At 40.1% G+C, this 20776-nt stretch overlaps 1 protein-coding gene across 1 annotated transcript; it reads left to right on the top strand.

Annotated features, from left to right (window-relative positions):
* Positions 1 to 1988: 1988 nt before the first annotated feature.
* On the top strand, positions 1989 to 5430 carry LOC130957082 (uncharacterized). Its single transcript, XM_057883979.1, has 2 exons — positions 1989 to 2082; positions 4226 to 5430. Exons 1-2 carry the CDS (start codon positions 1989 to 1991, stop codon positions 5428 to 5430), a joined length of 1299 nt encoding a protein of 432 aa, XP_057739962.1.
* Positions 5431 to 20776: the final 15346 nt, after the last annotated feature.

The raw sequence follows: 20776 nt of genomic DNA, 5'->3' as shown, positions 1-20776 counted from the left end.
GCGCGCACGCGGCATGTACGCAGCAGCAAATCGGCGCGGACGCGGCAGGTGCGCGTCCGCGCGAACTTCCATGTTCTAATAGTCGGCGCGCACGCAGGTAGTGCGCGTCCGCGTGGGTTAGGTTGGGCTCAGGGCATAATGTTTGCCCAAGAGAGGCCCAACTCTCGGGTATGTGGGCGATGTTGCATCCGCACAGGGACACGTGCGCGTACATGGTGCGCGCGCGTTCACCCCTCCCTTTTTTTTTTTTGAAAGATTTTGTTCCCCATACTGTTCACAACTCCTTATTCAATCAGCCATCATACAATTCACAAAAAAGCAATTTGATGTTATTCATCTACTACTAAACACAACATACATGTGACTAAACCAACAATTAAGTTGTACAAACAAATTTGTATGAAACATCTACCTACAATGGCAACTTAAGTCACTTATTAAACAAATTCAAAAGAGAGTGGAAAGAGTTTACCATGGTGGGGTGTCTCCCACCTAGCACTTGTAGTTTAAGTCCTTAAGTTGGACATTTTGAGATGCTTGTTGTCATGGTGGCTTGTGTTTGTACTCATCCTTGAATCTCCAAGGATCTTTGTTCCTCAATTGGTTGACAGAATTTCTAACCGTCTTCGTCAAGCTTGGGCAGAGTTCTACCCAAGATATGGGTCCCCATATTTGGTCTTCACATAGCAAACCGGGATCCCATATCTTATCTTCACACCCGTCTTCAATTTGATCATCATACTTTTTCTTTCCGGGTGGTTGACATAAGGGTGATTGACACATAGAATTCTCTTTATTCCACCAATGCTTCCTTCTAGACCCATACAAAGTGATTCTTGTCCCAACATCATCCCTATACCTTGGGGCCTTGACCTTGATGAGCTTATCACCAACTTCCCAACCACTACACAACTCATTCTTACTTTTAATTCCACAAAGAGTTCTAAGTTGACCATCATTTTCAATTAAACTATATTCAAGTGAGAAAGTAAAGCTTAGGGATAGAAATTTTACCCACTTAAATGTTGTATTGGATGGTAATTTGGGAAGGGAGGCTTCCCCACACTTAGACAATGCAAGGTCCACTTCCTTGTGCTCTTCTTTGTATATGTCCACCTCTTCACAATCTTTTTCAATTTCAACCTCATCCCCTTTGTTACGTGGCTTGGTGTTATCTTCAAGAGCTTCATCTTGTCTAATGAGAGGTGATTCAATTTTGGATAGAAATTCATTGATGAATGAGTTCATCTCTTGATCAACCTCTTCATATTCTTCAATTTCAATATACACCATGCCGTTTTCGCTTTCCTTGGGAGGTTGTGCACACTCTTTTATAGTTTTAACTTAATGTCCAATGGGAGAGGATTCTATTGTAGAGAAAAATTCATCCATGATTGAATCCATCTTTTGTTAAGCATCTTCCAAGTCTCCAACGATGATATGCCTTGGAGGTTGCGCACCCTCCTCAACATTAATTTCAAGCTTCTTGGGAGAGTGCTCCATGATACTACATTCCTTTGGACTTTCAACATTTCCTAAATCTTCAACCACTTCTTCCTTTTCTTCGATGGCCATAGGCTCCCCCAATTGCTCTAATACAGAATTCGACTCCTCCTTCCCCACCGAATTTTCCAATTTCTCCTTCATACTTTGCTCTTCTTTTGACCTTTCACATGTGGTTACGGAAGTACCGTGAGTATTCCAACATTGGTGGGCTAAAGTGTGCACCACCTTCGTCAAATTGGTCACAAACTCAAGTGTATCCCGCTTCATGGCTTCTTGTCCTCGAAGTAACAAAGTGAGAGGATCGGCTATTGGGGCTTGTGGTGGGTAGGAAGGTTCATTATTTTGGAGAGAGGGTTCATAATAGGAAGGTGGTTTTTCTTGGTAAGGTTGTGGAGATTGTGTGTATTGAGGTGGTTCGTGGTGGTAATCTTGATAGGGTTGTGGTGGTTCTAAGAGTTCTTGCTCGTAATGGTCATAAGAGTATGGTATGGGGGTTGGGTCATATGATGGATATGGATCATAAGAAGGTGCTTGGTATGGAAATGCTTGTGAGAGTGGTTGAGAGTTATGTTGTGGGTATGGTTCACAAGCATATGGTGATGTGATGACAAGTCATCTTAGCCTAGTTTTACTAGTCTTTTTCTTTTGTTTTTACTTGAATTATGCACTTTCTTAAGCTACAAGCAAGCCAATTTAGGTAGATTTTCATGCTTCCTTTGATTGAATCAACCATATGTGAATTAATGCTTTTTCATGAGGTTTGATGCCATAATTGGTACATATTATGATAAATTGAATATCTCATGATTTTGGGCATAGCTTTGATGTGTTTGGTTGATTTATGATAGGGGAAGAAAGCTTGGAAAAGGATTGAAGTGAGAAGGATTGGCTAGAAACTAAGAGAAGACAAGGAATCAAATGCAATTGAATCAGGAAGAATGAAGTTGGAGTTGAAGTTAGCCTCAACGTTAGCCCCCTAACTTGGAGGCTAACGTTGGAAGCTCAAAATTGCTCCCAGGGTTAGCCACGTTTGCGCCAACGTTAGCCCCCTAACTTGGAGGCTAACGTTGGCATGAGAAATTCTCCCCAGGGTGTGCCAACGTTGGCATGAAATCTTGCTCCCAGGGTGGCCAACGTTTGCGCCAACGTTAGCCCCCTAACTTGGAGGCTAACGTTGGCGCCACTCCAACTCAAAGCAAGGCCAACGTTAGGGTCAAAGTTAGCCCCCTAACGTTGGCCCAAACGTGAAGTGCAGCAAATTTGTTTTGCTGCTAGAAAAAGTTAGCTTTGAAGTTAGCCCCCTAACTTTGAGGCTAACTTTGAATTCAAATTTGCAAAACTCAATTCCGGTTCAATTGGTTCACTTGGGTTCCTCTCCAAACTTCAAGAGCAATCAACCAAGGCCTCTTTCAACCCAAATCCACCAAGAGCAAAGGCCCAACTCAAGGCTTGAAGATCAATTGAAGAAAGTGTATAAATAGGCTTAGATTCAATTTATTCGGAGAGCTTCCCTTTTGGAGTTTGAGAGAGTTTCCTTTTCTGTTTTGGGGAGCTTGAGTGATCTTTATTTCCTTAGTTTTATTGCTTTCAATTTCAATTACTCTGTCTTGGATCTTGGGTTGGAGAATTGAAGGAATTCTGTTTCAATCTCACCTTGGATCTTATTGATTTTCACTGCAATTAAGCTTCTGTTTCTTTTACTTGCTTCTTCATCTAATTTCCTTGCAATTTAAAATTCTCTTGCTATTGTTCTTGTTGGATCTAGGAAGGCATTGAGATCTAGACTTGGTTTTCTAGTCTCTGGGTCCTGAGATCCAATTTCCCATTTCAATTTTCTGTTTCTTGCTTTAATTGCTCATTTAATTTTCTGTTTAGAATCTGTTTCAACCCATTCCCCATTTACTCTTCTGTTTAATGCAATTTACATTCTCTTTATTTAGATCTTGCAAATCCAAGTCCCAATCCCCTTTACATTTCAAGTCATTTACAATTCTTGCCATTTAAGATTCTTGCAATTTACATTTCTTGCAATCTAAGTTTCTGCCATTTAATTCCTTGTTCTTTAAGATACAGCAATTTAATTCTTGTTCTCTTTACTTTCAATGCAATTTAAATTCTGCAACTCAATCAACCAAATCTTGATTCGCTTGACTAATTCAACCACTAAGATAAAATTGCTCAATCCTTCAATCCCTGTGGGATCGACCTCACACCCGTGAGTTTTATTACTTGATGACACCCGGTGCACTTGCCGGTTAGATTGGTGTTATTTTGGGAGAAATTAATTTTTCAACCAAAAATATCCCATCAAGTTTTTGGCGCCGTTGCCGGGGATTGAAATAGATTGACAATGATTAAGTGAGGTGGTAAGTTTAGATCAAGCACTTTTTCTTTAATTTTGATTAACCCACTAACTGTTTGAAGATTTGCCTCTACTAACCAACTAACCATTTGAAGTTTTGTCTCAACTGATTACACTCAATTTTCAAAAATACCACTGTGTGTTCCGTTTGTTGATTTATGTCACAGAAGAAAAGAAGAGAGGCACGAGGGAAGGCTGTCATTGAAGAAGAGATTTCGAAAGAAAAACACCACAACATGAAGCCGCAACTCGTTACACTAATCAAGAACAATTGCTCCTATGGTGGGAATCCATTGGAGGATCCTAAACAGCACATATCCACTTTTCTGAAAATTTGTGGTGTTGTAAATCTTGAAGGTGTAAATCATGACACCTGGAAGCTCTCGTTATTTCCCTTCTCACTAAGGGATGAAGCTGCACAATGGCTCGAAACTATGCCCCAAGGCAGTATTACCAGTTGGGACGAATTGGTTACCAAATTTCTGACCAAATTCGCCTCATCCCAACAAAACATCAAGATGAAAGAGGGAATTCAGCCATTCATACAAGGAGAGGAAGAATCATTGTTCAAACCAAGGGAAAGATACAAGGAAGCAAATGACAAAGAGGGTTTTCGGGCGTTCTATGAAGGACTAACCCCAGAAACAAGGAGAGCAGTGGATTACGTCTTGGATAACCTTTTCAAAGCAACATCAAATGCCCAAGGAATTGCAAAGTTCAATGATAAGAAAGCCAATAACCAACATTCATCTGAGATCCCACAGAATGCAACTCCAGAAAAAGAGATAATGAATCCTGAAGGAATGAAGATAGTCATGAATCAAAGCAAACAGCTGCACAATCAGACTCAGAGCCAATTGGAGTCAATATCCAGACAAATTGATTTTCTCCATTCTGCTGCAGTGAAGGCACAATTTCCACCATGGAAACCACATTCTTATCTAGGAATGAAGGAATCTCAATGTCAGGAACAAAGGGACTTCAATTATAACAACCAAAGTCACTCTAGCATGCCCCAATACCAGTCTCAGAATGATGTGTACATCCCACCCTGGAGAATTCAATCCAACTGGAAGGAAGGAGAAAGCCAAACTCAAAAACCAAGGGACTTCAACTGCAATAACCCCAATTTCAAAAATCAGCATACAAACCATCCCCACAACAACAATCATCAAGCACTACCCCAACACACACACCTCCAACCCCAGCCTACCTCACCATTCGCCCAAAATAATTCTTATCAACCACCACAGTTGACACAGCCACAACCATTTCCAACTGCTCCAGGAATTTATGTTCTAGAAACACTGATGGAAAGATTTATGAAAATTCAAGAAATAATGGCAATAGAGCAGGAAGAAATAAAGAAGCACCAAGAGATGATAAGCAAGAACCAAGAAACTGTACTTAGAAGACTTGAAAGGCAGATGGAACAACTGGTTCAAAACCTTGCTGAACTGAATGAGAGGAAGGGAACTTTGAACCCAAAGAGCCATGAGAAGGAGGCTAGGTTGAAGGAAAAGGAAGTTGTGGAGGAATGTAAGAAGTCTCAACTTCCATGATCAGAGGGTGGAGAATGTCAAGCTAGTGACAATAAAAGAGCGCTTGTTGGGAGGCAACCCAACCAGAGGTAACTATCTTTTCATATCCAATTCAATAAAACTGTCAATTAGTTTTATCTAGATTGCAAGAAGCTAAGTTTGGTGTTGCACACCAAAACAATCTAAGGGAGATTGAAGGATTCTAAGTTTGGTGTTCCACCAAAATTCCATCATAAAGCACATTCTCACTTTCTGCCATAAGGCTAGCTTCATGCATTTAGACGAACTAGTTAATTATCTTGCTGTTTTCTAGTTTTAGTTTATTACCTTAGAAAAAGAAGAAAGAGTTTCACACATGGTTAATTTGATGCATTGGCAAGGAACTAAGTTTGGTGTTCCCACACCAAAGTAAGTTCAAAAAGCCCACAAATAAATCATGCAGACTAACCACTGTTTCTAAGTGCTTGGGGAACAAGCAACTTTCAATATCATTGCAGAGTATCATACAAGCTATTGGAGATTTTTAGCATCATCAACCAAAGAGGTGAAAGATGAGCATGAAAATCAGCATTGATGATGATGAGAAGGAAAGCAAGTGAACTCCAACAGGTTGTATTGTTAAGTGATATTTTACATCAAATGTTGCTGTGATTAAAAGTTGGATTGTATCCCTAATTGCCCTGTTTGTCTGCATCATATAGTTTTCTTTTTATATTCCTGCCTGCCTGCATAGCATAATCTTCCTTTATAATTCAATAAGCAAGAAGGCTTATCAGTCACAACATTCTCATCTTCAAAACTTGTTTGCACTCAATTTCACGAATGCATCACATGAAAGTTCTTTGAAAAGAAGGATTGAGGAATAAATCAGTTTTTGAGGCAAGCAAAAGATTAGGAGAAGTGGTGGTTCTAGTTGTATGATCATGTATTGAGGTTGCATGCTTGTGAAAACTTGCATGGGAGCTCATAGGCAGGACATGAAATTCAAAGAAGTATTGTAGAGATTCTCAAAAATCTATTGATCCAAGAAGCAGCAAACAAAACAAAAGAAAGAAAAGAAAATACAAAAACAGAAAGAACATGGCCCAAGGCTCTGAGCATCAATTACTAGGCAGAAAAAGAAAGAAAGAAACAAAAACTCAAAGAGTTGCTATCCTAGTAAATGCTTGTGGTTGAAGTGTGTCAAGGAAAGAGGCTTGAGCAAGTAAATCCTGAGGGGTGCTTTAACACCTAATACCTTAAAACCAACTGGTTTAGGAGTATTGATTGAAAGCTTATTTAAAGAGCCGCCTTGAGACATGACACTTAGAGTCGAGGTCAAAGCACAGAAACTATAAGCTGCTTCAAGGTGATTACATATAAAGAGAGCTCCATAATACCATTTGGATGAAAATCCTAAAGACCTACGACTCCCAATATGTAAGGACTAATGAGCACTGAAACCCTTGCTTGAGCATATCATTTAGAGTTTACCCCACTGTTACTTAATCACTTCTCTCACTGTATTTTACAAGTGTTCCTCAACCCATCTTAATTGAAAGAACTTTTGAGCATAGTTCATTTCTTGCTTGGGGACAAGCAAGCTTTAAGTTTGGTGTTGTGATGACAAGTCATCTTAGCCTAGTTTTACTAGTCTTTTCTTTTGTTTTTACTTGAATTATGCACTTTCTTAAGCTACAAGCAAGCCAATTTAGGTAGATTTTCATGCTTCCTTTGATTGAATCAACCATATGTGAATTAATGCTTTTTCATGAAGTTTGATGCCATAATTGGTACATATTATGATAAATTGAATATCTCATGATTTTGGGCATAGCTTTGATGTGTTTGGTTGATTTATGATAGGGGAAGAAAGCTTGGAAAAGGATTGAAGTGAGAAGGATTGGCTAGAAACTAAGAGAAGACAAGGAATCAAATGCAATTGAATCAGGAAGAATGAAGTTGGAGTTGAAGTTAGCCTCAACGTTAGCCCCTAACTTGGAGGCTAACGTTGGAAGCTCAAAATTGCTCCCAGGGTTAGCCACGTTTGCGCCAACGTTAGCCCCCTAACTTGGAGGCTAACGTTGGCATGAGAAATTCTCCCCAGGGTGTGCCAACGTTAGCGCCAACGTTAGCCCCCTAACTTGGAGGCTAACGTTGGCATGAAATCTTGCTCCCAGGGTGGCCAACGTTTGCGCCAACGTTAGCCCCCTAACTTGGAGGCTAACGTTGGCGCCACTCCAACTCAAAGCAAGGCCAACGTTAGGGTCAAAGTTAGCCCCCTAACGTTGGCCCAAACGTGAAGTGCAGCAAATTTGTTTTGCTGCTAGAAAAAGTTAGCTTTGAAGTTAGCCCCCTAACTTTGAGGCTAACTTTGAATTCAAATTTGCAAAACTCAATTCCGGTTCAATTGGTTCACTTGGGTTCCTCTCCAAACTTCAAGAGCAATCAACCAAGGCCTCTTTCAACCCAAATCCACCAAGAGCAAAGGCCCAACTCAAGGCTTGAAGATCAATTGAAGAAAGTGTATAAATAGGCTTAGATTCAATTTATTCGAAGAGCTTCCCTTTTGGAGTTTGAGAGAGTTTCCTTTTCTGTTTTGGGGAGCTTGAGTGATCTTTATTTCCTTAGTTTTATTGCTTTCAATTTCAATTACTCTGTCTTGGATCTTGGGTTGGAGAATTGAAGGAATTCTGTTTCAATCTCACCTTGGATCTTGTTGATTTTCACTGCAATTAAGATTCTGTTTCTTTTACTTGCTTCTTCATCTAATTTCCTTGCAATTTAAAATTCTCTTGCTATTGTTCTTGTTGGATCTAGGAAGGCATTGAGATCTAGACTTGGTTTTCTAGTCTCTGGGTCCTGAGATCCAATTTCCCATTTCAATTTTCTGTTTCTTGCTTTAATTGCTCATTTAATTTTCTGTTTAGAATCTGTTTCAACCCATTCCCCATTTACTCTTCTGTTTAATGCAATTTACATTCTCTTTGTTTAGATCTTGCAAATCCAAGTCCCAATCCCCTTTACATTTCAAGTCATTTACAATTCTTGCCATTTAAGATTCTTGCAATTTACATTTCTTGCAATCTAAGTTTCTGCCATTTAATTCCTTGTTCTTTAAGATACAGCAATTTAATTCTTGTTCTCTTTACTTTCAATGCAATTTAAATTCTGCAACTCAATCAACCAAATCTTGATTCGCTTGACTAATTCAACCACTAAGCTAAAATTGCTCAATCCTTCAATCCCTGTGGGATCGACCTCACACCCGTGAGTTTTATTACTTGATGACACCCGGTGCACTTGCCGGTTAGATTGGTGTTATTTTGGGAGAAATTAATTTTTCAACCAAAAATATCCCATCATGATGGTTCTTGAAAGTCACAAGGTGATCCACCATAGCCATTGGATTGATATGCATCATAGAATGGCTCTTCTTCATAGTGCATTGGTGGAGGTTGTTGCCATGAAGATTGATCATAAGCATATGGCTCCATCCACCTTTGATTGTCCCATCCTTGATACACCTCTTCATTGAAGCTCTCATCACCTACAACATAATTGTAATCACACTCATAGCCAAAATGAGAATTCATGATAGCAAGAGGAAAATGAAAACAAAATGAAATAAGAAGCAAGAAAATTAAATCCTAAAACTAGCAAGAGCTAACAAAAGCAAACATATTAACACTATTCACATATATACAATAACCAATAACATAACACCATTGCAATCCCCGGCAATGGCGCCATTTTGATGATTGGATTTTTGGCGGTTTAGAATTTCACTAATGAAATCTCGCTGTAAAGTATAGTTTCTAAACCAAACAATAATCCTTTCATACAAAAAGTTGTTTATCACTAGTACAAACCCCTAGAATTTATAAACCGAAGTATTTGGACCTCGGGTCGTTCTCCCTAGGAATTGTAATGAAGTGTCTTGTTATTGGTTATGAGTTATTTTGGGGTTTTGATATGAAGCATGAAAGATAAATGGCAAGAAAGTAAACTAACAACTATAAAACTCTTGGCAAGATATGAGAGCTAGAAGTCCTATCCTAGTTATCCTCCTCAATTGTGATGAGAATTGTATATTGTTCCCACTTAGTTAACCTCTAACGATGGAGGAAAGTCAAGTGGATGAATCAATTTAATTCCTCAAGTCCTAATCAACTCCTAAAGGGAAGACTAGCTTTAGAGGCATTCAAATCAATTAGCAACTTCCAATTATCAATCAACAAAGGAATTAGATAACTCAAGAGTCACTAATTACTCTACCTAGGCCAAGAGGAACAAAACCTACACTATATCTAGAAGAGACATTTCATCAAACACATAGAGTGCAATACAAGTGACCATTATTAAATGCAAGAATTAAAGGAATCTATAACTACAAAAACAAGAGATCAACAATAGAAAAGCAAAGAAGAACACTTATTATGAATTACCTCTTATTGAATTGAAAGAAAATGGAAGTAACAATAGTAGATCTATAATAAAGCATAAGAACAATCATAAAGGAAATTACAACAAAAGAGTAGAAGAAGATGAATGTAACAACAAGGGATTAAGAGGATAGAAGTAGAAGAAAGCAAAGATTAAAACCTAGATCTAAGAACTAAACCTAATCCTAATTATAGAGAGAAGTGAGAGCTTCTCTCTCTAAAACTCTAAAACTAATCCTAATCATCCACTAATGACTAAAGTGATCAAAAGTCCTCTTCCCCTTAATCCTTCATCCTTTTATTCATTTCCCTTAGCAATTGGCGCCAAAATGGGTTCAGAAACCCTCTCAAATCGCCAGGCACGTGTTGCATAAGTGAGGTCATGTGCCATCATCGACGCGTGCGCGCACGGTACGCGTGCGCGTCCTTGGCCTGCATCGCAATGTGCGCGCGAGCGCCTTTTGCGCGTGCGCGTGCATGGCTGACTTTGCTTCTTTGACTTTTTATGCTTCTCTCCACTTGCAAGCTTCCTTCCTTGCTTCCTTTGATCCATGCCTAGCCTATTTCAATCCTGGAATTACTAGCAAACACATCAAGGCATCTTATGAAATCAAAGAAAAACTAGAATTCATCAAAATAAGGCTTAAAAAGCATGTTCTTACACTTAAACACAAATATGGGAGAGATAACAAAACCATGCTAATTCATAGGCTAAATGTGGCAAAAGGTTATCAAAATACTTCTAAATTCAATGCAAAACAAACCGTCAAATTGGGGTTTGTCATTATGCCTTCGATGATGGTTTTGTACTTGATCCTGAAAAAGTTTGCGTCTCTGATGATTTTCTGTTTGGCATTTTTGATGTTTTGACAATGCTTTTTGCTGATAGACTGTAGAAAGGTGGTGACTTTGTGTTTTTACTTCCTTTAAGACTTTATTTTCTTTCTGATGAGTGCCGGGATGTAAGCTGTAGAAATTTCTTGAATCCTTGCTTTGTTACTGCCTCCAAAGGATGCCCCAGGACTTTGGTTTAAATCTTGGGGCTTTCCTTTTTGTTCGTCCATCGAGTTATTTTGCCCCTCATCCGAGATGCTTTTTTAGTAATCCACTCTTCTTTTCTTATTGTAGAGATGCCTTCTCGGGTTCCTGAGGGCATGGTTGATTGGGTGGACTCAATGGTTCTTATGTGTGTCTCTTTGGTTGATTCCGAGTTTTGTGCGCAGCTTAGGCAGTTTCATAGGGTCTGTAGTAATCCTGGTGATGAGAAGAATTATGAACTTGTCCCTCCCTCCTCTGAAGAGAGAGTCTGCTTCTCTATTCGGGTTATTGACGATCGCCCTTTCTTCTATGTTTATGACTTTTTCTTTAGTCAGCTAGGTATCACCCTTCCTTTTACTAAATTTGAGGCCGACCTGTTATGGTCCTGCAATGTTGCCTCCTCTCAACTTCACCCTAATTCCTGGGGTTTCATAAAGATTTTTCAATTGTTGCGCAATGGTTTTTGTATCCCTGCTTCCCAATCTCTCTTTTTCTATCTGTTTGTCTTGACTAAGCCCGAAGTGGTAAAAAAGAAGGCAGCTTGGGTCTCCTTTCACTCTACCCAGGGAAAGAAGGTCTTTTCCATGTTTGACGAGTCATTCTATGATTTTAAAAACTACTTTTTCAAGGTCCAAGCTGTTGAAGGAGCTCGGACCTTCTTTCTGGATGAAAATGACGAGCCTGCTTTTCCCTTGGAATGGCAAAAGGATGTGAGGGTGTCCCGATATATGTGGGAAATGTTGGATGAATCTGAGCGAGCCTTTGTGACTGTCTTGGAAGAACACTGGGGTCATCCTCCCCATCTCGACACAAAGAAATTTCTAACTAATCCCTCTCTTCTTCAAACTGAGCTGGGTATTTTGTGTTTCCTTTTTTATCTGTTTATATTGCTTGTGACTGTCTTTTCTGACTTGTGGCTTAACTTCTGTTTTATTTGTAGAGGCAATGAAGAATAATGAATCCATGAAAGCTTTTAAAAGAGCGCAGAGGGCGACTGCTGCTAGAAACATCTTGGCCAAGGTGGCTAGGGAAGGATCCTCCCAAGTGCGCGTGAAGCCGTCTGTGCCGAGTTCCCCCGGGGTGAAGAAGGTGATCCCTACTCCCCTAGTTCGTCTGGTGGATCCTACTTCTGCTGCTCCTTCTGTTGCTCCTCCCAATAAGAAATAAAAAACAGCTGAGCCTTTTGACCTCGATGCTCCCAATTTCAATGCCATTGAATTTGTAGATCAGCAAATCGGTCCCTATGGTGCCCTCTCCATGGACGATGTGTCCATCCTCCATCATTTGGAATTTATGGCCCGAAATAATGTAAAGATGGCGCATATGGCGGCTGCTATATACCAGACTGCTCAGAATCTTCCTCTCCACGCCACCAAAACATTTATGGAGGAGGCAAAGCAGGAGTTTGACCGGATGAGGGAGCTGAAGGAGGAACTTGAAGTAAAGGTGACCAAGTTGGAGAAGGATCTAGAGAACGAGAAGGCGAGTTCCCTTTCATTGGCAGCTTCTTTGAGGTTGGCCGAGGACACAGCCATGATGCATAAGGAAAGTTACGTTACGTCTTATCGGGAGGTGATGCGCCTGAGGGGGGAGTTGAACGATGCCCGGGAAGATTATTCTGAGCTCCAAGGTCATTTCGTTGGCAGCGTGACTGCTGCTTACGAGAACTTGAAGGAGCAAGTTCGGGTTATTACTCCCGAGGCCGATCTCACCCCTTTTAGCCTGGACAACGTTGTCAGGGATGGCAAAATTGTCCCTGATGATGATGGTGATGATGATGCTGATCCTCCCCCTGTGTCCTCTGCCAAAGTGTCGACCGCTTCTGCTCCTCCGGTTGCACCTGATTCGGTTTGCCAGGTTCTAAACCGGGAGGATGGAACTATAGACGCTGAGCCTATTCAGACTCGTCCTCCTCCTTGTCCTGATGATGCCAAGAAGGCTCATGATGCTTGCTGATCTCTTTCTGGATATTTGTGTAGTTGTCCCGGCTTGTGGGCTCTTAAAACTTTTTTGTTTATTTGCTGACATTTTCTAGTTGCTTGCTTTAGCAACTTTTACTTTGAAAAATAAAAAGTAGCTCGCTTTCCTTTTAATGTAGGTTCTGGTGGCCTCTGAGGCTTTATAACTTGTTATCTCTTCTGTTTTCTGAGAATGTTGGGACCTTGCAGCTCGACCTCTCTGGATTGCTTTGTACGTATTGTTTATAGCTTGGATCCTTTGAAGTTGTGTCTGTGTGGGTCCGACTTGTTTCTCGGTTTTCTCGCCTTTGTATGTATTTTTGGCGCTCGATAACCGATTCCTTTGCGTTGGTCCCCTTTCTTGGACCTTTATCAGGTTTCTTTCAGGGATTACTTTTATAACTTTGTTTTGTAGGAGACCAACTTCGTTAGGTTGATCTCTTTCTAAGTTTATTTTTGTAATCCTCTTTCTTGGACCTTTGTCAGGTCTCTTTTAGGGATTACTTTTATAACTTTGTTTTGTAGGAAACCGACTTCGTTAGGTCGATCTCTTTCTAAGTTATTTTTGTAATCCTCTTTCTTGGACCTTTGTCAGGTCTCTTTCAGGGATTACTTTTATAACTTTGTTTTGTAGGAAACCGACTTTGTTAGGTCGATCTCTTTCTAAGTTATTTTTGTAATCCTCTTTCTTGGACCTTTGTCAGGTCTCTTTCAGGGATTACTTTTATAACTTTGTTTTGTAGGAAACCGACTTCGTTAGGTCGATCTCTTTCTAAGTTATTTTTGTAATCCTCTTTCTTGGACCTTTGTCAGGTCTCTTTCAGGGATTACTTTTATAACTTTGTTTTGTAGGAAACCGACTTTGTTAGGTCGATCTCTTTCTAAGTTATTTTTGTAATCCTCTTTCTTGGACCTTTGTCAGGTCTCTTTCAGGGATTACTCCTATAACTTTGTTTTGTAGGAAACCGACTTCGTTAGGTCGATCTCTTCTTAAGTTAAAGTAATCCTCTTTAGTAGGGTTGGCCAGACCTCTTTCCAAGGTTTACTTATAACTTGGGTTGACTTGGTCCGACTTCTGAACGTCGGCCAGTCTTTAAGTTATTATTTTAGCTATCCGTAAGACCTCGTCAGGTTCTTTTTGGATTGCTTTCGATAACTTCTTACATTATTCTGTGTTCATCTTTGCCGATTTGTAGAAAGTGGTTGGCATCTTTAGATCGTTTTTTGGGTGAATCACGTTTTCACCTTTATCGGACGGTTATCTTTGTCGTGATCGTGCAGTGAAATTGTTTTTCACTTTCTGCCGATCTGTTGCTTTATAATCGGACGATGAATACTTCAGATTAATGCGTCTTGAAATCTTGTAGAATATCTAAATAAATTTTATTCAAAGAAAAGTGCGAATATATACATGTGGAAATTTTTTCATCCTTTTAAGTCGGATAGTGTATAGGTCTCAACCTGGTGCCATATTAAAAAACCTTTTCAGGAAAAAGAGTGCATCCAATAATGAGATCCTTTACCTTTTCTAGCTGTAGTACCTTCTTAGGTTGCAGGCGTGCCATGATCTGGGAAGCTCTCGTCCATCGAGTTCGGACAATCTGTAGTAGCCCTTCCCAAGTACTTCTATAACTCGGTAGGGTCCTTTTTAGTTTGCTGCCAGCTTTCCTTCTCCTGGTCGAGTTGTTCCAATATCATTTCGGATTAGGATAAGATCGTTCTCTGCAAAACTTCTCGGTACTACCCTTTGATTATATCTGGAAGCCATTCGACGCTTTAGAGCTTCCTCCCTGATCCGAGCTCTTTCTTGGATTTCAGGTAGTAGGTCGAGCTCTTCCCTCTGAAGTTGGGAGTTTGCTCCCTCATTGTAATGAACTACTCTAGGCGATCTTTCCTCAATCTCTACTGGAATCATTGCCTCTATTCTGTATGCTAACCGGAAGGGGGATTCCTTTGTGGTGGAATGTGGCGTCGTTCGATATGCCCATAGGACCTGTGGAAGATCTTCTGCCCAGGCTCCCTTTGCATCTTGTAATCTCCGTTTTAACCCGGCCAATATGACTTTGTTGGCGGCTTCGGCCTGTCCATTGGCCTGTAGATGTTCGACGGAGGTGTACTAGTGCTTTATATTCAAGTCGGCTACTAGTTTTCTGAAGCTTGTATCTGTGAATTGAGTGCCATTGTCTGTGGTTATTGAATATGGGACTCCGTACCTTGTGACAATGTTTCTATATAGGAATTTCTGGCTTCTTTGGGTAGTAGCGTTGGCTAGGGGTTCTGCCTCGATCTACTTTGTAAAGTAATCTACCCCTACTATGAGAAATTTAACTTGTCCTGATTCCTGGGGAAAGGGGCCAAGAAGATCGAGTCCCCATTTTGAAAATGGCCAAGGCGAAGTTACGCTGATGAGCTCTTCTGGCGGGGCGATGTGAAAGTTGGCATGTTTCTGACATGGTGGACATGTTTTTACAAATTCTGTGGCTTCTTTCTGTAATGTTGGCCAATAGAACCCTGCCCAGAGTACTTTTTTGGCGAGGGCCCGTGCTCCAAGATGATTGCCACAAATGCCGCCGTGTACTTCTTCTAACACTTCCTTTGTGTGGGAGGTTGGTACGCATTTTAATAATGGTACTGAGATCCCTCTTTTGTACAGGATGTTGTTCATGATGGTGTAGTACTGTGCCTCCCTTTTTAGCCTCTTTGCCTCCTTTTCTTCTGTGGGGAGTGTTCTTATTTTGAGGTAGTTGATTATGGGGGTCATCCATCCTTGGTCCTGGTTTACTATGGCTAGGACTTCTTCTTCTCCTGAGATTGACGGGTTCTGTAATATTTTCTGGATGAGGCTTCTATTGTTGCCGCCTGGTTTGGTGCTGGCTAGTTTCGAGAGTGCGTCAGCTCGGGCATTTTGTTCGCGGGGATGTGGCAGATCTTATATTCTCTGATTTGTCCGAGCTGTTCCTTGGTCTTATCCAAATACTTTTTCATGGTAGGATCTTTGGCTTGGTAATTCCCTGTTATTTATGATGTGATCACTTGTGAATCACTGTAAATGTTGAGTTTTTGAGCTCCCACCTCTTCAGCCAGCTTCAAACCAGCTAACAATGCTTCATATTCCGCCTGGTTATTTGAGTCCGGGAATCCGAACTTGAGGGAGAGCTCGACCTGGGTTCCTTGGTTGCTCTCTATTATTATGCTTGCGCCACTTCCAGTATTATTTGAAGAACCGTCCACATAGAGATTCCATTCTGTGAGGGTTTCCAGGACATCTGTGAATTCCACAATAAAGTCGGCCAGATACTGTGATATGATGGCCGTCCGAGCTTCATATTGGAGGTCAAACTCTGACAGCTCGACTGCCCATTGTAGAATTCTGCCTGCTAAATCTATTTTCTGCAATATTCCTTTTAGGGGCTGGTTAGGTCGAACCATAATGGTGTGAGCCTAGAAGTAAGGGTGGAGTCGTCGGGTGATGAGCGGATAATTTATACGCTTTTTGGCATTGTTTTTAGTATGTTTTTAGTTTGTTTTAGTTAGTTTTTATTATATTTTTATTAGTTTTTGGTTAAAATTCACTTTTCTGGACTTTACTATGAGTTTGTGTGTTTTTCTGTGATTTCAGGTATTTTCTGGCTGAAATTGAGGGACCTGAGCAAAAATCTGATTCAGAGGCTGAAAAGGACTGCAGATGCTGTTGGATTTTGACCTCCCTACACTGAAAGTGGATTTTCTGGAGCTACAGAAGCCCAATTGGCACGCTCTCAACTGCGTTGGAAAGTAGACATCCTGGGCTTTCCAGAAATGTATAATAGTTCATACTTTGCTCGAGATTTGATGGCCCAAACCGGCGTTCCAAATTAGCTCAAAACTGCCCGGCGTCAAACGCCGGAACTGGCACAAGAATGGGAGTTAAACGCCCAAACTGGCACAAAAGCTGGCGTTTAACTCCAAGAAATGTCTCTACACATGAAAGCTTTAATGCTCAGCCCAAGCACACACCAAGTGGGCCCGGAAGTGGATTTTTATGTCATTTACTCATTTCTGTAAACCCTAGGCTACTAATTCTCTACAAATAGGACCCTTTTGCTATTGTATCTTTGGATCTTTGATCATCTTTAGATCTTTGAATCTCTTGATCACATTTTGGGGGCTGGCCATTCGGCCATGTCTAGACCTTGTTCTTATGTATTTTCAACGGTGGAGTTTCTACACACCATAGATTAAGGTGTGGAGCTCTGCTGTACCTCGAGTATTAATGCAATTACTATTGTTCTTCTATTCAATTCAGCTTATTCTTGTTCTAAGATATTCATTCGCACCCAAGAACATGATGAATGTGATGATTTTGTGACGCTCATCATCTTTCTCACTTATGAACGCATGCCTGACAACCACTCCCGTTCTACAAGCAAACAAGGCTTGAATGTTTATTTATTGGATTTCTTAATCAAAATCTTCGTGGTATAAGCTAGAATTGATGGCGGCATTCAAGAGAATCCGGAAGGTCTAAACCTAGTCTATGGTATTCTGAGTAGGATTCAATGATTGAATGACTGTGACGAGCTTCAAACTCCTGAAGGCTGGGCGTTAGTGACAGACGCAAAAGAATCACTGGATTCTATTCCAACCTGATTGAGAACCGACAGATGATTAGCCGTGCTGTGACAGAGCGCGTTGAACATTTTCACTGAGAGGACGAGACTGTAGCCATTGACAACGGTAATGCCCAACATATAGCTTGCCATGGAAAGGAGTAAGAAGGATTGGATGAAGACAGTAGGAAAGCAGAGAGACGGAAGGGACAAAGCATCTCCATACGCTTATCTGAAATTCTCACCAATGAATTACATAAGTATCTCTATCTTTATTTAATGTTTTATTCATAAATCATCCATAACCATTTGAATCCGCCTGACTGAGATTTACAAGATGACCATAGCTTGCTTCATACCAACAATCTCCGTGGGATCGACCCTTACTCGCATAAGGTTTATTACTTGGACGACCTAGTGCACTTGCTGGTTAGTTGTGCGATGTTGTGATAAAGAGTTGAGATTGCAATTGAGCGTACCATGTTGATGGCGCCATTGATGATCACAATTTCGTGCACCATGTTTTTGGCGCCGTTGCCGGCGATTGTTTGAGTTTGGACAACTGACGGTTCATCTTGTTGCTTAGCTTAGGTATTTTTTTTCAGAGTTCTTAAGAATGAATTCTAGTGTTTCAAGGTGATGTTCTTATCATCACCAAAGCTGATTGATTCTCATCAATTTAACTCTTGAATGCAATGTCCTGCTGAAGCTTGGCTAGCCATGTCTAATTCCTTTAGACTAAAGCTTTAGACTAATATTACATGATTCCTGGAATTCTCATTAAGAATTTTGATATCTTTATTTTCTTTTCCACTTAATTTTTGAAAAATCCAAAAAAAAAATTACAAAATCATAAAAACCAAAAATATTTTATGTTTCTTGTTTAAGTCTAGTGTCTCATTTTAAGTTTGGTGTCAATTGCATGTTTCTGTTCTTCTTGCATTTTTCGAATTCATGTGTCTTCATTAATCTTCAAGTTGTTCTTGATGATTTCCTTCTTCTGATCTTTAAATTCTCTTGTCTTGTGTGTTTTGTTGTTTCTCATATGCATTCTCATTTTGTTAGTGTCACTAGTATACAAACTTCCAAGTTTGGTGTCTTGCATGCATTGTTTATTTGATTTTAGTTGCATTTTGATTATTCCTCATCATTAAAAATTCAAAAAAAAATTTATTTATGTCTTTTCAAGTCAATAATACAGAGAATTGAAGATTCAGAACATACAGTAGAGGAATTACACAGAAAAAGCTGGGCGTTCAAAACGCTCAGTGAAGAAGGAAAACTGGTGTTTAAACGCCAGCCAGGGGCTGGGCGTTAAACGCCATAATGGATACCATTCTGGGCGTTTAACACCAGGATGGCACAAGAGGGAAGATTCTGTTTTTAATTCAAAATTTTTTTTAAGTTTTCATAATTTTTCAAAATCAAATCTTTTTCAAATCATATCTTTTCAATCAAATCTTTTTCAAAATCAATTTCTTTCCATTTTCAAAAATACTTGCTAACAATTAATGATTTGATTCAACATTTCAAGTATGTTGCCTTTTCTGTTGAGAAAGGTTTAATGTCTGAATCATATCTTTTAAATTTCTTGTTAGCCAAGTCATTAATTTTCAAAATCAAATCTTTTTCAATTGTTTTTCAAATCATATCTTCTCAATCATATCTTTTTAAAACCACATCTTTTCAATCGTATTTTCTTAATCACATCTTTTTCAAAATAGTTTTTGTTCATACCCTGGGTCGAGCTGTCCGACCCGGGATATTCGACAGACAAAGCGACCGACCTCTTCAGGTCAGGACAATCCGACCTCTCCTCAAAGAGCTCGGCCAAGTCACAGGAAAGCCCAAACGAAGGGCCCAAATAGAGGAACGCGCCCCAAATCCAAGGGCAGCCCAAGCCCATAGAGATAAAGGCGGTTCCCTTAAAGATGACTTCACTGAAAGATAAAAGATAAAGATAAGATAAGATAACTAACTTATCCTATCCGCAAGAGGCCACATCTCACCATTATAAATACACTGGAGCACCCAGGTATAACTCATACTCTGATTCTGCTTAATACCTGCTTAATACCCTTGCTAACTTAAGCATCGGAGTCTCTTGCAGGTACCCCCTACCCTTCGGGGACGAAGGATCAGCACCACCACCAAGTCCAACAAGTCGGACACACCAGCTCCGGCCGATACCCACCTGCTGGACACGTCGGTTCCGACCAACACAGACGATCTCATCCAAGATCGACCTACAGTTTCAGGTAACCCTCGGAACAGTTTTCAATGATATATTTTTAATTTCTAATTTCAAAATCTTTTTCAAAATTCACTTGATTTCTTTTCCACTCTTAGTTTTCGAAAATCAATTAGTATTTTTTTTAAAATGTCTTTAAAATCTTTTTAATTTATTTTCGAAAATTTCTTCCCCTCTTCTCACATCCTTCTATTTATGGACAAACACTCCTCATCAATGCACAATTCGAGCTCTATCTTTCTTGATAAGTTTGAATTCTTCTACCTCTTCCTTCTATTTTTCTTTTCCTCTGACACCTCAAGGAATCTCTATACTGTGACATAGAGGATTCCATATTTTCTTGTTCTCTTCTCTTTCATATGAGCAGGAACAAAGACAAAAGCATTCTTGTTGAGGCTGACCCTGAACCTAAAAGGACCTTGAAGCGAAAGCTAAGAGAAGCTAAAGCACAACTCTCTGTAGAGGACCTAACAGAAATCTTCAAAGAAGAAGAGGACATGGCAGCCGAAAACAACAACAATGCCAACAATGCAAGGAAGGTGCTGGGTGACTTTACTGCACCTACTCCTAACTTCTATGGGAGAAGCATCTCTATCCCTGCCATTGGAGCAAGCAACTTTGAGCTTAAGCCTCAATTAGTTTCTCTAATGCAACAGAATTGCAAGTTCCATGGACTTCCATTGGAAGATCCTCATCAGTTTTTAGCTGAATTCTTGTAAATCTGTGACACTGTCAAGACCAATGGGGTTGACCCTGAGGTCTACAGACTTATGCTATTCCCTTTTGCTGTAAGAGACAGAGCTAGGATATGGTTGGACTTACAACCTAAAGAAAGCCTGAACTCTTGGGAAAAGCTAGTCAATGCCTTCTTGGCAAAGTTCTTTCCACCTCAAAAATTGAGTAAGCTTAGAGGGGAAGTCCAAACCTTCAGACAAAAGGAAGGTGAATCCCTCTATGAAGCTTGGGAAAGATACAAACAATTGATCAGAAAGTGTCCCTCTGACATGCTTTCTGAATGGAGCATGATAGGTATCTTCTATGATGGTCTGTCTGAACTGTCCAAGATGTCATTGGATAGCTCTGCTGGAGGATCTCTTCATATGAAGA

Source organism: Arachis stenosperma, chromosome 10 (assembly GCF_014773155.1).
Source record: "Arachis stenosperma cultivar V10309 chromosome 10, arast.V10309.gnm1.PFL2, whole genome shotgun sequence".
NCBI classification, from domain to species: domain Eukaryota; kingdom Viridiplantae; phylum Streptophyta; class Magnoliopsida; order Fabales; family Fabaceae; genus Arachis; species Arachis stenosperma.
Note: the sequence above shows the minus strand (reverse complement) of the source record. Positions and strands in the feature narration are given on the sequence as shown.

Bases quoted from the DNA above. Each gene is read 5' to 3' on its own strand.
- LOC130957082 (XM_057883979.1), top strand. From the start codon at position 1,989: ATGGTATGGGGGTTGGGTCATATGATGGATATGGATCATAAGAAGGTG. The intron at 2,083-4,225 runs GTATGGTTCACA...TAAATCTTGAAG, and splicing joins GGTTGAGAGTTATGTTGTGG to GTGTAAATCATGACACCTGG.